At 39.7% G+C, this 19163-nt stretch overlaps 1 protein-coding gene across 2 annotated transcripts in view; it reads left to right on the top strand.

Annotated features, from left to right (window-relative positions):
* The window catches only part of LOC121236527, a 66989-nt gene that overhangs the window by 38365 nt on the left and 9461 nt on the right, over window positions 1–19163 (top strand). For both annotated transcript variants that reach the window (XM_041132977.1, XM_041132978.1), the window contains exon 15: window positions 2927–3069. In XM_041132977.1, the coding sequence (XP_040988911.1) occupies window positions 2927–3069 (143 nt within the window). The remainder of the gene's footprint in view (window positions 1–2926; window positions 3070–19163) is intronic.

Below are 19163 nucleotides of genomic sequence, written 5' to 3'. Positions count from 1 at the left end.
TGTTTTCAAAAAAGAAAAAAGGTCAATGTACGTTTTATCACGACCTCAAATGCTAGGATGGGGAAATGTCCTAGTGGAACTCCCTATCCACTCTGTGGATTATTTAAAGTCAATTGGAGATCTCTGGGTTGACGAAGTACAGTCGTCGGGCCTCGAATGGTTCCTTATGGAAAGGCTACCAGAGCGAGATTGCACCTAAAGCTAGTGGGTGCCATATGGTGGAGGTGAAATAAGCAAACTGCCATAAAAGAATGTGTATAAGTTATGACATAGTCACCTCGATCAAGTGGATCGTTGGTTGATGCGGTAACTAGCAGGAACACGCGGTGCTTAGGGGAGCCGTGAGGTATCCAACCATGTGAATTATGAAATGAACAAGGCATTTGAGCTCCATGTTATGATACGATATGATTTGCCATGATACGATATGAAATGACATGAAAGAATGTGATATGATCACAATATGATATTCTATGAAATGATAAGAATGACATGATATGTTATGACAAGAACAAGGACTTGAGCTCAAATGATATGAACATGTGTTAAGAAGTCTAAAAGATGAAAAGATGTTTTATGAGTCTGTTGCATATGTCAAGGTTTTTACGTCAAAGTACATGTCCATGCATTCATTTGTGGTTTACTTTTATATGCTTGTGATATCTGTTGTATGTTGACTGTTTACTTGCTGAGATGTCTCGAAATTTTACTGTGGTAGTTTCCACAACCATTTCCCCACCTGGAATGGTAGGAGGTGTTATAGGTAACTCGGACACTAAAAAAACATGAACTTAGATGGTTCAATGATATAGGACAAGTTCACCATGAAGGCTAGTCATGACTTTACTGCTGATGTTTTGAAGTACACAGCCCCGCTTCTCCGGGAAATTTTAGCTAGTCTTAGCGAGGCCGAGATTGATACTCCGTTACCAACCCATCGAAAAACTTGAGATGTTGGTGGAATATGGACCAAGTATCCAGTTTCCTTAAGCGAGCTAGTGAGACTACTGTTGAGGCAAAAGAGATAGCAAAGGACTTAAGACTTCTGGCACCCGAGTCTCAGAAGTCACATGGAGTCTTTTTATGTTTGACTCAAGATGGAGCGGTACTATTGGGGAAACTGAGAACCTAAAATGTCTTGTGGAGAACAAGAAATGACTTAAGGTTTTGCTTTTGTGAAAACAATTTTTGATGGTCCTGTGTTTTGGGAGTCTTTTGAAACAATTATCTATTTTGGAGTACTTGAATGAAATTTCAACTTTTGGGATGCTTACATTCCGTACCATGATTATTATATGACCACCGTCCTTATGTAGTTAAAATAATTTTTCCGCTGCGAATTACTACATACTGCTAGATATATAGGTGCATTCTCTTATTTGTCACGTACGAGGGGTATGTGGCCTTGAGTTACCCCGATGCTTCAGTCACCGTCCAATCCCAAGCGGGGGACTAGGGGTGCCACATCCCAGCAGACATGGAAGGGAAGGGCTGGAAGAGCCTTTCCATGGAGATGAAGCACGTTCTCGTCCAAGCATATCCTGGCAAACCAGACACCAGTGTTGGCTCCAAAACTGGACAGAACTACAGATAAGGGGAAGTAGATGAGGAAGTAGGTTCAATCTTATACAGAGGCTGTGATGTGTGGCGCAGGGAAACGGGTGGCAGTGCTGGGTGTGGTATGGGTCACCTCTCAGTGTTACAGCTAAAATACAAGGACAAAAAGGGACATGCAAAGAGCACCATTGCTGCAGAGAAGGTTGGTTGAGGCACTATACCAGAAAAGGGGCTGGAGGTCCCTTTTTTGTTTGAAAGAGGAATTTGGTTTACTGAAAAAGGTGGTGGAATAACTTATAAGTAAAGTGGATATGAGTTTGGGCCCAGGCCAAGGCCAACAACATATGGGTATCTCTAAAGGGTTGGTCAGAAATGGGTTGGTCTGGAATGGGCCTAAATCCCTCAGGCCCGATAAAGAAGGTGGGTATGGGCTGGATGCATCTAACTAGCCCAACCAAAATGAAATGGAGGCTAAAATGTGGGCCTCCTTCTGAAATGGGCTCTATGTCCAATCCTGGGCCAGCAGCGACACCGGTATAACACCGGCCAGGGATTGTACCACACCCCCCCCTCCTCTCCCGGGAATGTATTTCTTTTGCGTTATTTCTGTTCGGTGCCTACTTATTATTCTTTCTGTAATTATAGTTGATTGGTTGTTGTAAATGTAAGTGCTAAGTGGCTTTCTACAGTGTTCTAGATGTTGCACTATTAGGAGTGTCAATTCACATATACAGCCAAATTCTATGAAACATTTCAGAAACTGAAACTTTATAATTCTGTGGAGTTGTCAATGACTAAATTGAAATAAAGTGGCTGAAGAAGCAACATTGGAATAACATTCATTATTCTTTTCTTACATTAGCCTTTCCTTAACGTTTAGTAGATAATCATTAAATATAATATTCAGTCACACATTAGTCATGCAGTTCAAAAATCATATAGCATCTTTCATCAGTCATTGGGTTCATAATAAGTCATTCAGGAGAGGTTTGTGCTGCCAAGCATGAACTAAGTTCTATGGATTGGCTTATTTTCAAGTAATAAAACAAATCAAAATGAGTTATTGGTCAATTAGCCAAGTCTGTGGTTGGTAATTGGGTGATGTGTTGTCATCAAAAGTTGGGCATGGAAGTGGTAGTTGGGGGGTTCGTATAACTAGCTTTCAATCTCATGCCTGTTTAAAAGTTAATTATGTTTATTTCCATTTAACTAATGATGTTATGATTCACCAAGTCATCTTTTTGTTACTGAAACATGAAATTCAAAGGCATGACAGAGATTTGTTTATCAATATGATGCTAAACTTTTATTTCTTAGCTTTTTATTTATTCAGAATGGCACTTAATTGATTCTAGCCTTGTGTTTCCAGAGCTTCCTCAACTAAGGAGTGTAACATCAATGGAGCTGGGTTGTGATGCTCGGGGTTATTCTCGTGCTGGAGTGGATACCACAACCTGGTACTGTGCTATTTTGGCAGGAAGGCCAGGCCCTGAACTTGACAAGATGCGTGAAGTAAGCATCTCTCTGCTTCTGTGAATCATGATATGCTTGGTATGGATGTTATTGATTTTCTTTTTCTTTTTCTTTTTCAACATCATAACTTTGGCGTTTCTGGTATTACATATAGATGAAATCATGTCGTGTATATTTTTCTTACCATGTGAAGCCACAAATTAAGTCCATCCAGTAAACTCTTTTGAGTGCTTCTGTGCTCAGATAAATTGCGTGGGATTTCTTACAAAACTACTCACAAACTCGCGCGATGCGCGGGTCATAGTTTAAAATATTTAATCGATCAACTTTTTTTTATTTTATAACATTTTAAAGATTATAAACTTTGTTTTCTTATAAGTAAAATTTTATTAATAGGCATAGCCAAGTACACAGGGTGTACATAAGAGAAAACACCTATCTAGGAAAAGATTTTAAACTTTTGCAAACCAACTGTGAAGATCAAACAAATATTCTTTAAAAAGTAAAGCCAACTGATAAATGTTGCATTGGTCTCCCTGTCAAAATAAGTTAGAATTTGTTTGAATGGCCAAATCAAAATGGCCTTTGAGTGATCTATATATTATATATGAACTTTACAAGAGAGCTATACATGGAAAGAAACTAATTGTCGAGTGATTCTAGTAGTCTAGCCTTATATGGAAGCTATATATTCTGTCAATATGCTAACTGTACAAGCCTACGTAAATTAATTAAAGGTGAAATAATGAAAGAAGAATAGAAGGAAAGAAGATTGATTATGGAAAGCTTTGCTGTCAATTGACAGCCCCCCCTCAAATTGATGCGGGTTGATCAACAAGCATCAATTTGCTACTTAAGAAGCAATGTCGATGGCGAGTAAGAGCTTCGGTGAAGATATTAGCAATTTGTAGTTTAGTGGAAACATGTGGAAGAGTGATAACACAAGCTTTAAATGATTCACGGATAGAGTGACAATCAACTTCAATATGCTTTGTGCGCTCATGATAGGCACGATTGACCGTAATCTGAATAGCACTCGTATTATCAGCATGTAGAGGTGTAGGATCAGTGTCAGAAAAATCTAGCTCAGCAAGCAAACCTTGAAGCCAAATTATTTCGGAACAAGCAAGAGACATCGCCCGGTACTCAGATTCTGTAGATGACTTAGAGACTCTGACTTTGCTTCTTACTCTTCCAGGAGATCAATGCATCACCTAAGAACACACACCAATCAGTGATGAAGCGACGTGTATCAGCACAACCGGCCCAATTAGCATCGCTATTATCAGTAAGTCGAGGAGAACTACCTGTAAGAAAGAATAAGCCACAGGCAGAAGTGCCCTGAAACATAGCGTATGATCCTACGGACAGCAGCCAAATGAAGATGATGAGGGGTCTGAAGAAACTAGCTAACTTGCTATACTGCAAAAGAAATGTCCGGTCTAGTAATGGTGAGGTAGATAGGACTACCCACCAACTTCTGGTACAAACTGGGATCAGCAAATAAATCACTCTCCTCTTTGCGAAGTTTGACATTCAATTCCATGGGAGTATCAACAGAGGTGGCCTCCTGTAAGCCAACTGTAGCCACCAGGTCACTAGCATACTTATGTTGATTGAGTGAAATACCAGATGGACTATGATGCACCTTAAGACTGAGAAAATATGTGAGAGACCCAAGATCTTTCATATGAAAGGACTCAGAGAGATGAGTCTTGAGCTGGCCAAGTAAAACAGAATCGGAACCAGTAATGACAATATCATCAACATAAACCAAAAGAACAACAATACCCATGTCTGATTTCCAAAGAAACAAGGAAGTGTCATACTTGCTCTGCTTGAATGAGAATTGTAATAAAGTAGCTCGAAATTTATCAAATCAGGCCCTCAGAGCTTGTTTGAGACCAGAAAGGGAGCGACAAAGCTTACACACATGTGAGGTCGGAGAGGGACACAATCTTGGGGTAGCTTCATATAAATACACTCTAAGATCCCCGTGAAGAAAGCATTCTTCACATCCATCTGATGTAGTGGCCAATCATTGGAAGCAGCAAGAGCTAGAATCGTACGAACAGTGGTCATCTTAGCCATAGAAGCAAAGTTCTCTTCATAGACACTATATTCCTGATTATTTCCAAGTGCAACAAGCCGAGCTTTATAACGATCCAAACTCCCATCAGATCAAACCTTAACGGAGTAAACCCATTTGCAACCTAGGGGAACTATGGTGGAAGGACAAGGTGCAATGTCCCAGGTGTGATTGGCCTCTAGAGCGGTAATTTCTTCCTGCATAGCTTGTCGCCAACAATCATGCTTGACAGCATGAGTAGCATGTGGGAATATCAAAATTGGACAATGCAGCAGTAAGAGTTGTAATAGAGTGGCCAGAAGAAAACCCATACCTATCCGGAGGTATAGACACTCTAGGAGAGCGATGTACCAAGGACTCTGGAGGTGATGCAACTGACTGGTTCTGGAGAATGGTAGGATCAGATATCGGTTGAGCCACTGAAAGAGACTGTGGGTGGGAGGGTCTCGTATACACAATACCTGGTTTAAAGCGAGAGCTGACTTGATGAAGATATGAGAACTACTGCTCAAAGAAGGGGAGAACCACAGTAGAAGAAGAAGGCATAGATGACACATGAAAGAAATGTTGATTTTCAAAGAAAATAACATTCTTAGAAATGCGTGTACGATGTAAAGTAGGATCATAGCAAACAAATCCCTTTTGATACACATTATATCCTAAGAATGCACATCTAATAGATTGAGCAGATAATTTATATTGCTCATGAGGAGGTAAATGGACAAAACATACACAACCAAAGATACAAAGATTATCATAAATAGGTTCAAACAAGCGGAAATAAGGAGACTCCATGTGTAAGACTTGGGAAGGTAAATGATTAATTAAGTGAGTAGCAGTTTTCAGAGCCTCGACCCAGAACATGGACGGAACAGAGGATTCTAACAAGAGAGTACGTACCACATCAAGAAGATGATTTTTGCATTCGGCTACTCCATTCTGTTGGGGAGTAGCGGGACATGAACGTTGATGAATAATACCTTTAGAAGCCAATGATGCCTAAAACTCAATAGACAAATATTCACCACCAAAATTTGTGCGTACTGTCTTAATAGTCTCAGAAAATTGATTGTCAACATACGCTGAAAACTCAGTGAAAGTGTGAAAAACCTCAGATTTAGAGCGAAGAAAATAAATCCAAGTGAATCTGCTATGACCATCAATGAAAGTCAAATAGTATTTAAATTTTTCATGTGAACTAACCGGGGAAGGTCCCCAAACATCACTATGAATAAAATCAAAGCAGTGAGAAGTTCTACTAGCATGCAAAGGAAAGGGAAGAGTTTTGCTTTTACCGAGTTTACAAGAATCACATTCAAGAGATAAAGAAGAACATTCTTTATTACCAAGAAAACTAGAGTGCAATACATGAGATAAGATCTGAATACTGGGGTGGCCTAAATGTAACACCCTTCCCGTAGGATAGAGATATTACTAACATTCATAAAATAATGACAGGTAAAGAGATTCATATTCTGAAATACCTCATTTATTGAAAAGCATCAAAATGTTAAAACTAAATTGAACATAATTGTTTCGAAAACTGAATGTAAAGTAGAAGAACATAAACTAATCCTATGAATGACTTAAAAGAAATCTAATTCTTGTGTGAATATCACTTATTCCTTCCTAATTCTTTGTACTAAATCTACTCATAGCTATCCAGCTCTGCGTCAGCATAATCACCATCTGTGAGAATTAAACATAGAAGAAAAGAGGAAGACAAACAAAAACTGAATCGAATACTCAGTAAGTAGCACATCATACCGTAAAATATAATTTGGTCTAGCATGGACTTAATTTTTGAAGACTCTTGACAACATACATACAACATCACAGATTTACAATCATACTCGTAACATAACTTTCTGAAAAACTTTACATACATACATATATCGTCACAGATTCATATAGCATACGTATTCATCATTAACATGAGCGGAAGTATACATAATCATGGCAAACATGTAACGTGAATGCATAATAACTCGTTTATCTTGTCTTAACATGGAGTGAAACACGCTTAGTCTGTGTTTCACTTAACTTGCATAACATGGAGTGAAACACACTTGAGTCCGTGTTTCACTTAACTGGCATAACATGGAGTGAAACACGCTTGGGTCCGTGTTTCACTTAACTTGCATAACATGGAGTGAAACACACGTGAGTCCGTGTTTCACTTAACAGGCATAACATGGAGTGAAACACGCTTGGGTTCGTGTTTCACTTAACTTGTGGTTAACCACACTTGAGTCTGTGGTACCGTAAACTTCTTATCTTTCTAAATGCATGAGAATTTATTAGGCTTTAGGAACATTTCTAACATGGCATATTCTTGTACATGACATAGCATAACATGGCACATTCTTTTACATGACATAGCATAACATGGCACATTCTTTTACATGACATAGCATAACATGGCTTATTCTTATACATGGTATAACATAACATGACATATTTTTGTACATGGTATAGCATAACATGACATGACATAACATGGCATACATAATCTAAGTATTACATGAACATGGCTTGCATAATCTGGTTATTCTATTACATGGCATACTTGACTTAAATTACTACATGAACATCTCATGGCTTCCATATGATTTTAGTAACATTCAATCAATCAAACAACAAATTCATTCATTCAAGCATAATCTCATATTTCATCAAAGATCGTGAAAGAGAATCTAACCTTGACTTGTCTCTTAGCGTAGCGTAGATAACCATCATAAGCACATCATATTTTCATACATAACAATAATATTCACAGTACTCATGCATTTATATGATCATACTATTTACCTCTTAGCGCTGCTTCCTGATTTCCAACTTGTAGCACATTACCAATACGAGGTACTAGGTACTAATTTTTGAGATAAACGTGTTGTGGTTCTTTATGTATTAAAACAAAATTAGAATTTTAACATAGTAGTTATCTTGTTTCCTTGCAAAAATAATAAATGCTTGTAATATATAATTAATCGTGACTAAATAATTTAGTAGTGTAATTGGGTTTTTCTGTGAAATACGAGCCCAGAATAAACATTAGGCCCACATTGATTCAGCCCACTTAGAAAATAAGGAGGCATTCGACCGACTGGGCTTAAGGCCCACGGGCCCATTCCAAATTAAAAAGAAAGCTTCTCTCTAGGAAGCACCTAGCTAACATAGAGAGCTCATGAATGTGGGAGGGAGTCGCGCGATGACTTACCAAGAGAGGGGCTGAGTGCGACGACGGCTCTGGGTGGCTGGATGCGACGACGGTGCAACTGGGAGGTCCCTACGGGGTGCAACGAGAGAGGGAGAAAGGGAGAGAGTTTTAGAGAGATGGAGTTGAAAACTTAAATAACCGAGAGGGAGGAAGGGTGCGTGCGACGACAGGGGCTTACCTGAGGGAGTGGGTGTGACGGGACTTAGTTGGTCAGCGTTTTCTATGGTGGTGTGGGAGGTGGTCCGTCAAGGTGGCTGTTGATTGCCGGGAGGGAGGCTACAGTGGTGCTTGCGGGAGTGAGTTTTCTTTCTCTGCCTAAAAGAGTTTTTGTCCAGGAATTTTTGTGTGTATAATTCAGAGGCTTTGTGGGTTTCTTATAGGCGATGGGAGGGGAACAAGGTGAATCTTCAAGAGATTGGCTATAATTTGAAGTTGCCAGACTTTAGGAACCTATTCCTACGAGGATACAGATTCTGAGAGGATTTTGAAGAGTTTGAGTTGGGGTTAGTTTCAAATTAGGAACCTAATCTAATAGGGGAACCTAATTGATGAGTATACGGAGGTTTTGATAGGGAAAGAATCACTTTTTTAGCATATTTCCTAAAGTGGTAATAAAAATAAAAATGATAATAAAAAAATATAATACTACTTTTAAGCTCTAAATTTGGACCTGTATGTTACAATCTCCCCCCCCCCCCCAATAGAAATCTCGTCCTCGAGATAACGCACCTCAATCGAATAAATATGGATACTTAATCCTCATGTCCTCTTCTAGCTCCCAGGTGGCCTCTTTTTCCGTGTGGTTGCTCCAAAGCACCATGACCATCGGAATGGTCTTCTTGCAGAGTACTTGAGCTTTTTGTGCAAGAATTCCAACTAGAAATTCCTCATAGCTAAGATCCTCGTGGATTTGGAGAGGCTCATGCTCTAGTACATGTGTTGGGTCCGGAACATACTCTTGAAGCAGAGAGACATGGAAAACATTGTGAATAGCCGACAATTGTGGTGGGAGGGCCAACTTGTATGCTACAGCTCCAATCCTTTCTAGGACATTGAAAGGGCCTAAATATCTCGGACTTAGCTTGCCTTTCTTACCGAACCGCATAATTCCCTTCATCGGCGCCACTTTCAAGAATACTTTGCTTCCTACTTCAAATTGCAACTCTCGACGCCTCTAATTTGCATACTTTTTCTGTCGCTCTTGTGCAATGGCGAGCTTCTTCCGGATGACCACTATCTTCTCATGCATATCTTGAGTAATCTCTTATCCAAGGATTCTACGTTCTCCCACTTTGTCCCAATAAAAGGGGTGACTGGCACTTATGGCCGTAAAGAACTTCATATGGTGCTACCTGAATACTCTCTTGGTAACTATTATTGTACGCAAATTCGATCAAAGGTAAGTATTTAATCCAGCTGCCCTTGAAGTCCATTACACAGGCTCTAAGCATATCCTCCAATATCTGTACTGTCCTCTCTGACTGTCCATCTGGCTGGGGGTGAAAAGCTGTACTGTACATCAACTCTGTCCCTAACTCTTTCAGTACACTCCTCCAAAATGTTGAAGTGAAACGGGTGTCCTTGTCCGACACAATCTTAGAGGGGATTTCGTGTAGTCTAACGATTTCGCATACATATAGTTCCGCCAACCTATCTGTAGAATACGTCATCTAAATTAGAATGAAGTGAGCCGATTACCCAAGCTGCATCCTGACCTCCTGGTGCTTTAGGAAATCCCGACACAAAATCCATACCAATTTCATCCCACGTCCAAACAGGTATAGAGAGTGGGTGTAATAACCCGGACGGCCTTTGATGCTCCGCCTTGACCTGCTGGCAAGTTAAACACTGGGCCACGTAGCTAGCTATCTCGCGCTTCATACCGCTCCACCGCAACTATTGCTTCAAATCTCTATACATCTTAGTGATACCTGGGTGAACGGTATAGAGTGAGCGGTGAGCCTCTCTCAAGATTACCTCTCAAATTTCCTTAACATTTGGAACGCATATTCTTCTTTTGAACCTTGAGGTGCCGTCCTCAAATACTGTAAATTTGGGCCTTTTGTCTTCTTGAACCTTTCCTTTGATCTTCACTAAGTCTGAATCATCAGTTTGGGCAGCCTTTATTCGGTCTATCAACGATGATCCCAAGGTCAAACTACTCAATCGAGCCTGTGTATCCATAACCATCTCTATCCCTGCCCGCTCCATATCCAATAAAATATGCTTCTATGGGGTATAGATAGTAGCAAGGGTACCGGAGGACGACTTTCAGCTTAGAACATCTGCCACTACATTAGCTTTACTCGGATGGTAGTTGATGTTGCAGTCGTAATCTTTCAAAAGTTCTAACCATCCGCGTTGTCTCATATTCAAGTCTCTCTGAGTAAAGAAATACTTTAGGCTCTTATGGTCTGTATAAATCTCGCACTTCTCCCCATAGAGGTAGTGTCTCCATAACTTCAAGGCGAACACAACTGCTGCAAGCTCTAGATCATGTGTCGAATAATTCTCTTTGTAACTCTTGACTTGTCGAGAAGTGTAAGCGATAACCTTCCCATGCTGCATTAAGACAACCCAATCGCTTGAGAGAACCATCACTATAAATAACAAATCTTGTATTGCCCGAGGGAACAGTGAGTACAGGTGCTATCATTAGTCTCTTCTTCAACTCTTGAAAGCTTCTTTCACAGTCTTCTATCCACAAAAACTTCTTATTTTTCCTTGTCAGCTTAGTCATCGAGGCTGCGATACTGGAGAATCCATCGACAAACCTCCTATAATATCCTCCAAGACCTAAGAAGCTTTTGACTTCATTCACATTGGTTGGCTTGGCCCATTTCACAACCACTTCAATTTTCACTGGGTCTACTGAAATTCCTTCTCTTGACACGACATGTCCCAAAAGAGTAATCTCTTGCAACCATAAATCACACTTCTTGAATTTCGTGAACAACTGCTGCTTTCTTAATATCTGCAACACAACTCTTAAGTGTCCCTCATGATCTGTTTGGCTTTTGGATTAGATGAGAAAATCGTCGATAAAAACAACAACAAACTGATCAACATACTCCCTGAACACTTTGTTCATCATGTCCATGAAAGCTGCTGGAGCGTTTGTCAAACCGAATGGCATGATTGAAAATTCATAGTATTCATAGCGTGTTCTAAATGCCGTCTTTGAAATATCTTCCGACTTGATCTTAAGTTGGTGGTAACCTGATCGTAAATCAATCTTGGAGAAAACTTGGGCCTCATGTAACTGGTCAAATAAATCATCAATCCTGGGTAGTGGGTACTTGTTTTTAATTGTCACCTGGTTCAGTTCTCAATAATCAATACAAAGTCGCACAGAACCGTCCTTTTTCATAAAAAGGACTGGTGTGCCCGATGGTGACACACTAGGGCGAATATAACCCTTCTCCAACAACTCTTGCAATTGCTCCTTAAGCTCTACTGGAGGCATACGGTATGGTGCCTTTGATATAGGTACCATTCTTGGTAGGATGTCGATTGAAAAGTCAACCTCTCAATCTAGAGGCAACCCTAGAAGATCCTTTGGAAACACATCCGGAAATTCCTTGACAATGGGGATATCTTTAAGTTTAGGTCTCTCTGCAGGTAGTGCTACTAGAATAGCTAGGAATCTTAGTAATCTAGTTGCTTGCAAGGTCGAGATCAATTGAGGTGGAGCATTTCCTCTCTCTGCGCAAAAATTAAATTCCTCCTTGCCCGGGGGTTTGAAAACCACTTCCTTTTTAAAACAGTCAACACATGCGTGGTTTTGAGACAACCAGTCCATTCCTAAGATTATATCAAATCCTAACATCTTAAATATCACCAGGTCTGCTGGAAGGTGTCTTCCACAAATTTCTATGGGGCAATTCCTAAGTATTGTATTGCAAATTATATGTTCACCGGTAGGTGTTGCAACAAATAGTGAACAATCAAGACTCTCGGTACTCTTTCACTCAAACAAGCATAGGCACGTGCAATAAAAGAGTGTGTGGCACCCGTATCAAATAAAACAGTGGCATAACGAGAAAATAATACAAGGGTACCTGTAACTACATCATTAGATGTCTCAACATATCCTGGGATAAGGGCAAAAACTCTGGCTGGTGCGGTAGTCCTCTGACCACTCTTTGTAGCTGGAGGCAGCGCGTTCCTTGGGCAATCTCGAGCCATATAGTTTGGTTGCCTACATCTGAAGCAAGCATTCTGGCCCACTAAGCAGTTTCCTTGATGCCTCTTCTCGCAGTTCTGGCAAATTGGATTCGTTGGAATACTCTGAGGTAATTGTGGCCAGTAGCTGGGAACAGGCTTCTTGTTTCTAATGGGATCAGGTAGTGGTTGTTGGCGTTTCCTTTGATCGAGTAGTTTTGCATTTGCCTTCATGTCTTTTTCTACCAAAGTGGCTTGTGTGACCAAGTCGGTGAAGTTACGGATCCTCAGGGGTATCAGGCGACTTCAAATTCCCTGATGCAAGCCCCGTTCGAACTTTTCACATTTATTTTCCTCATCTGTAACTAGATAACTTGCAAACCACGATAAGGCCACAAACGTCGCGATATAGCGTTCCACCGTCATAGTTCCTTGTACTAGGTCGAGAAGCTGCCTAGTTTTTGCCTCACAGAGTGCTAGGGAAAAATATCGGTCCAAAAATGCCTGTTTGAAATGATCCCAAGTGATGGGTACCCCCTCGTTAAGTTCGAGCAGCAGTAGTTCCCGTGTAGAGGTCCACCACTCATCCACTTCATCTGCCAGCATATAAGTGGCATACTCTACTTTCTGTTCATCCGTACAAAACTGAGCCCTGAAAATCTTCTCCATTATTGTGATCCAGCTTTTCGCATCGAGTGCTTCTGCCCTGCCGTCAAAAGTCGGAGGATGCGCTGCTGTGTAAACTGGTTTAGGGTACAACCGACCCTGGAATTCCTGGCTCCCATGCGTTGATCATTCGCAAAATATTGGAGAAGTCTTGTTGCAGCAACAGCTATCACCTCTGGTTCATTCGGTGGAGGTTTCGAGGAACCTTCAAGGTGCACGTTATACCTAGTGCCCGATGCGATTATCTAACAACACTGTTCATGCAATGAGCAAATAATAATTCAATCATGCAATCAACAAAACATGACGATAAGCATCAAACATAATAGTAAATGACTTCTCTTGAACTTCGAGCTGGCCAGGAGTCATCCTAGGTATTTCCTATCCTATATAATTCTTTTCATTAAAAGTCTACAGAATCTCTCGACCTGGGCTCTGATACCAATTGTAACACTCCCTTCCCGTAGGATAGAGATATTACTAACATTCATAACATAATGTCCGGTAAAGAGATTCATATTCTGAAATGCCTCATTTATTGAAAAGCATCAAAATGTTAAAACTGAATTGAACATAATTGTTTCGAAAACTGAATGTAAAGTAGAAGAACATAAACTAATCCTATGAATGACAAAAGAAATCTAATTCTTGTGTGAATATCACTTATTCCTTCCTAATTCTTTGTACTAAATCTACTCTTGGCCATCCAGCTCTGCGTCAGCATAATCACCATCTGTGAAAATTAAACATAGAAGAAAACAGGAAGACAAACAAAAAATAAGTCAAATACTCAGTAAGTAGCACATCATACCGTAAAATATAATTTGGCCTAGCATGGACTTAATTTTGAAGACTCTTCATAACATACATACAACATCACAGATTTACAATCATACTCGTAACATAACTTTCTGAAAAACTTTACATACATACATATATCGTCACGGATTCATATAGCATATGTATTCATCATTAACATGAGCGGAAGCATACATAATCATGGCAAACATGTAACGTGAATGCATAATAACTCGTTTATCTTGTCTTAACATGGAGTGAAACACGCTTGAGTCCGTGTTTCACTTAACTGGCACAACATGGAGTGAAACACGCTTGGGTCCATGTTTTACTTAACTTGTGGTTAACCATGCTTGAGTCCTTGCTACCGTAAACTTCTTATCTTTCTTAATGCATGAGAATCTGTTAGGCTTTATGAACATTTCTAACATGGCATAATCTTGTACATGGCATAGCATAACATGACACATTCTTGTACATGACATGACATAACATAACATGGCATACATAATCTAAGTGTTACATGAACATGGCTTGCATAATCTGGCTATTCTATTACATGGCATACTTGACTTAAATTACTACATGAACATCTCATGGCTTCCATATGATTTTAGTAACAATCAATCAATCAAACAACAAATTCATTCATTCAAGCATAATCTCATATTTTATCAAAGATCGTGAAAGAGAATCTAACCTTGACTTGTCTCTTAGCGTAGCGTAGATAACCATCATAAGCACATCATATTTTCATACATAACAATAATATTCACAATACTCATGCATTTATATGATCATACTATTTACCTCTTAGCGCTACTTCCTGATTTTCAACTTGTAGCACGTTACCAATACGAGGTACTGGGTACTAATTTTCTAGATAAACATGTCGTGGTTCTTTATGTATTAAAACAAAATTAGAATTTTAACGTAGTAGTTATCTTGTCTCCTTGCAAAAATAATAAATGCTTGTAATATATAGTTAATCGTGACTAAATAATTTAGTAGTGTACTTAGGTTTTTCTGTGAAATACGAGCCCAGAATACACATCAGGCCCACATTGATTCAGCCCACTCAGAAAATAAGGAGGCATTCGACCGACTGGGCTTAAGGCCCACGGGCCCATTCCAAATTAAAAAGAAAGCTTCTCTCTGGGAAGCACATAGCTAACACTGAGAGCTCATGAATGTGGGAGGGAATCGTGCGATGACTTACCAAGAGAGGGGTTGAGTGCGACGACGACTCTGGGTGGCTGGATGCGACGGCGGTGCAACTGGGAGGTCCCTACGGTGGTGCAACAAGAGAGGGAGAAAGGGAGAGAGTTTTAGAGAGATGGAGTTGAGAACTCAAATAACTGAGAGGGAGGAAGGGTGCATGCGATGGCAAGGGCTTACCAGAGGGAGTGGGTGCGATGGGACTAGGTTGGTCGGCGTTTTCTATGGTGGTGTCGGAGGTGGTCTGTCAAGGTGGTTGTTGATTGCCGGGAGGGAGGCTACAGTAGTGCTTGCGGGGTGAGTTTTCTTTCTCTGCGTGAAAGAGTTTTTCTCTAGGAATTTTTGTGTATAATTTAGAGGCTTTGTGGGTTTCTTATAGGCGATGGAAGGGGAACAACGTGAATCTTCAAGAGATTGGCTATAATTTGAAGTTGCCAGACTTTAGGAACCTATTCCTACGAAGATACAGATTCTGAGAGGATTTTGAAGAGTTTGAGTTGGGGTTAGTTTCAAACTAGGAACCTGATCTAATAGGGAAACCTAATGGATGACTATATGGAGGTTTTGATAGGGAAAGAATCACTTTTTTAGCATATTTCCTAAAGTGGTAATAAAAAAAATGATAATAAAAAAAATATAATACTAGTTTTAAGCCCTAAATTTGGACCCGTATGTTACACTAAACAAAGATGCCACATCGATCACAAACATTATTACAAGCAAAAGAGTTAATAGAAGAAACTGGAGAAAGTGCTGGATTAGGTAAAAATAGTGGAAACAAGCGCCCCACTTTAGGTCCCTTCGCGATCGGCTCCTCCGTTACCTAGTCCTGCACAACACAACCATTACCAGAAAAATTAACTACACAATTGTTATCAACTAATTGACCAACAGAAATAAGATTTGTGGAAAGCTGAGGAGCAAGAAACACATCAGTAAATTTAGAAGTGGCATCTCCGACAGCAGCTATGGGCAAAGAATTACCATTGGTAGTCTGAATGGCTGATTGACCAGCATAGGGCTGAACATGACACAGAGTGGTGGGAGTATTCATCATGTGCTTAGAAGCCCCTAAGTCTACGTACTAGAGTTTAGTAGAATTTTTACCTTGAAACCCATTGCAGATAATGCTGAGATTAGCATCTGTTGTACCATTTCTGGTGTGCAATAAGTTGCTGCAAGAGGTGCAAGATCAGAGGAAGCACCTGAGGAAGAGCCATGTGCTACAGAAGTCACTGTGGGAGGAACAATAACAGAAGTCTGAAATGCTTCGGCCTGACGATTCTGGGGGCGGATACGACATTCTTTGATAATGTGACCCTTCTTCTTGCAATAAGAACAATACTTCTTCAGACAATTAGCAGCAATATGCCCTTATTCCTTGCAACAGAAACACTGCAAATTTTTAGAAGTCATAGGTGATCCTCGTCCTTGAGCAACATAAGCCATAGTTGTTGTCCCGGAACTGCCATGAGATTGCTCCAAAATAGCTTGAGTACTAAGACGACATTCTTTACAAAGTAACTCACCAAAACAAATATCAAGAGAAGGAACAGGAGATCTGTTCAGTTGAGAGGAGCAAACAGATTCATATTCCAGGCATAATTTCATAAGAAATTGATCACACCGGCTAGTCTCGTGAAAAGTCTGAATAGTTGAAAGAGAGGCAACAGGAACATCCGCTATAGCCAAATTAGTATATTCATGCCAAAGAGTTAGAAAGGTCGAGTATTAGTCTTGGATGGAAAGACTTACATGTTGAAACATGGCAATTGCATGTTCTAACTGAAGCGACAAGCATCATTAGCTTGATGATAAACCTTCTTCAAGTAATTCCACATGGATTGAGCGAAGCGATGAGCCTGCAAGTTGGTAACAATATGTGGCTCCACCGAAGCAAGAAGCCAAGACATAATCCGAGCATCAAGTACAGCCCATGAAGGAAAGGCCCCGAGATCTTTGGATTTGTCAGTAGCAGATTTTTGAGTGACATCTATGCCATCAATATGACCCCAAAGATCTTTTCCCTTTCCCTTGAGGAAAAATTTAAACTGAAAAGCCCAAGTAGAGTAGTTTGTGCCTGTAAACTTGACACACACAAGTGCAGAGTCCATCACAAAGAAATAAATTCCGAGACAAAGCAAATCAAAGATAAACGAGAGATACCCACAGAGAAGTGCTGAAAGTACCACAAATAAAATGGACAAAAAATTGCCCACAGACAAAAAAATGCCGAAATGACCAAGAGAGAAAAAAATGACCAGCTTGATAAAATGAAGGCACAAAGCCGAGATGCCCACCAGAAGGATGCAGCTGCCGAGATGAAAACAGAAGCTGCCGAGAAACTATGTAAACCAGGAACAGACGCGTCGAGAGGCTCACCAGAAGAGAACTCATGCCGAGACCTGAACAGAGGCTGCCAAAAAACTCAAACCTGGAACAGACAGCGCCGGTAAGTCCAACCCAGAAAAATTAGACCAAAAAAACAAGAGAGCTTTCATACGAAATAGCAATGAGATCACATTGGGTCACCACGAATAATCCAGAAGATGCTGACACACGAAACTGAGAGGAGAAAAAAAAATCACGCGGGCGACAACCAAACGGAGAGAAAAAATTCAAGCAGCTCTTGATACCATGTCAAAATAAGTTAGAATCTGTTTGAATGGCCGAATCAAAATGGCCTTTGAGTGATCTGTATATTATATATGAACTTTACAAGAGAGCTATACATGGAAAGAAACTAATTGCCGAGTGATTCTAGCAGTCTAGCCTTATATGGAAACTATATATTCTGTCAATATGCTAACTGTACAAGCCTACGTAAATTAAGTAAAGGTGAAATAAGGAAAGAAGAATAGAAGGAAAGAAGATTGATCATGGAAAGCTTTGCTGTCCATTGACACTCCCTACACCACACTTCACTCAAATAAAACAACTAACTAGATGTGCATTTGCAAGAACTTCAGGCTTGGTAATCCAGCATTCTCAAACAACCACAGATGTCCATTTGGTAGGCTATCTGCAGCGGACTTCAAATGGTTGAAGAGACCAGATCACCTTCCTTCTGTCAATGCATTATTTGCTTTCATGATCACTTCATTCTATGGCTTGAGAAATTCAGCTAACCCCCGTAAGATCAGGTTTTTGAAAAATAAAAAGAAAACGAGAAAATCGTGGCCCTTATTAGCTCACAAGCAGCACTACTGCTAAAGATAATATAAACTATATAAAACCAAAACAAGAAATCATTTTTTTAGAAGATTGGATGGAGCTAGCTATTAGTCAGAAATCAATATGGTATTAATCACATTACCATGAAATTTCTAGTAAATTAGATGCATTAAAGAAAACAGAGATTTCCAGCTATTTGAACTCCAAGAAGAAAATGATTGAATAGAAATCAAGTTACCGAACAAAGTGGTAATTTTCCACCACTACAATTTTTAGAACCATTAACCTTGAGAAATTAATTAGGATTAACAAAAAACCCATGTAACTTAGCTTACACCTTTTTGATGATTCTGACTGAAATTTCTGGCCAATTTACTGGCATTCAAAAACCAACCATGGTTTCACAGTAGAGCCAATCAACTTTACTTATCAACAGTTTGCACAAGAGAAATAATGAACACTCACCAGATCAGATCCAAGTAAGAAAGATGCATACATTTTTTTCGTTCTATTCTATACTTTCCAATTTTGTTAGAAGAATATAAGACTTATAGAACTTATGCTATCAGAGCAAAAGTAGCAGAATCAAGTTCACTCAACTTGACCAATTTCAGTACAAAACATAGTGATTCAGCCAGTGATACTATAAATGCCATAAGCTAAAAATAATATAATTTGCACAAACACAAATTGTTTTAAGCACCAAATGCAAATGATACAGATTGAGATTTTGCTAATTTTATAAATCATATAAGGTTAAAATGCATCAAGTAATATCTTTTTTTTTCTTTTTCTTTTTTTTTT

Source organism: Juglans microcarpa x Juglans regia, chromosome 6S (genome assembly GCF_004785595.1).
Source record: "Juglans microcarpa x Juglans regia isolate MS1-56 chromosome 6S, Jm3101_v1.0, whole genome shotgun sequence".
NCBI classification, from domain to species: Eukaryota; Viridiplantae; Streptophyta; class Magnoliopsida; order Fagales; family Juglandaceae; genus Juglans; species Juglans microcarpa x Juglans regia.
This window is presented reverse-complemented; position numbering and strand designations above follow the sequence as displayed.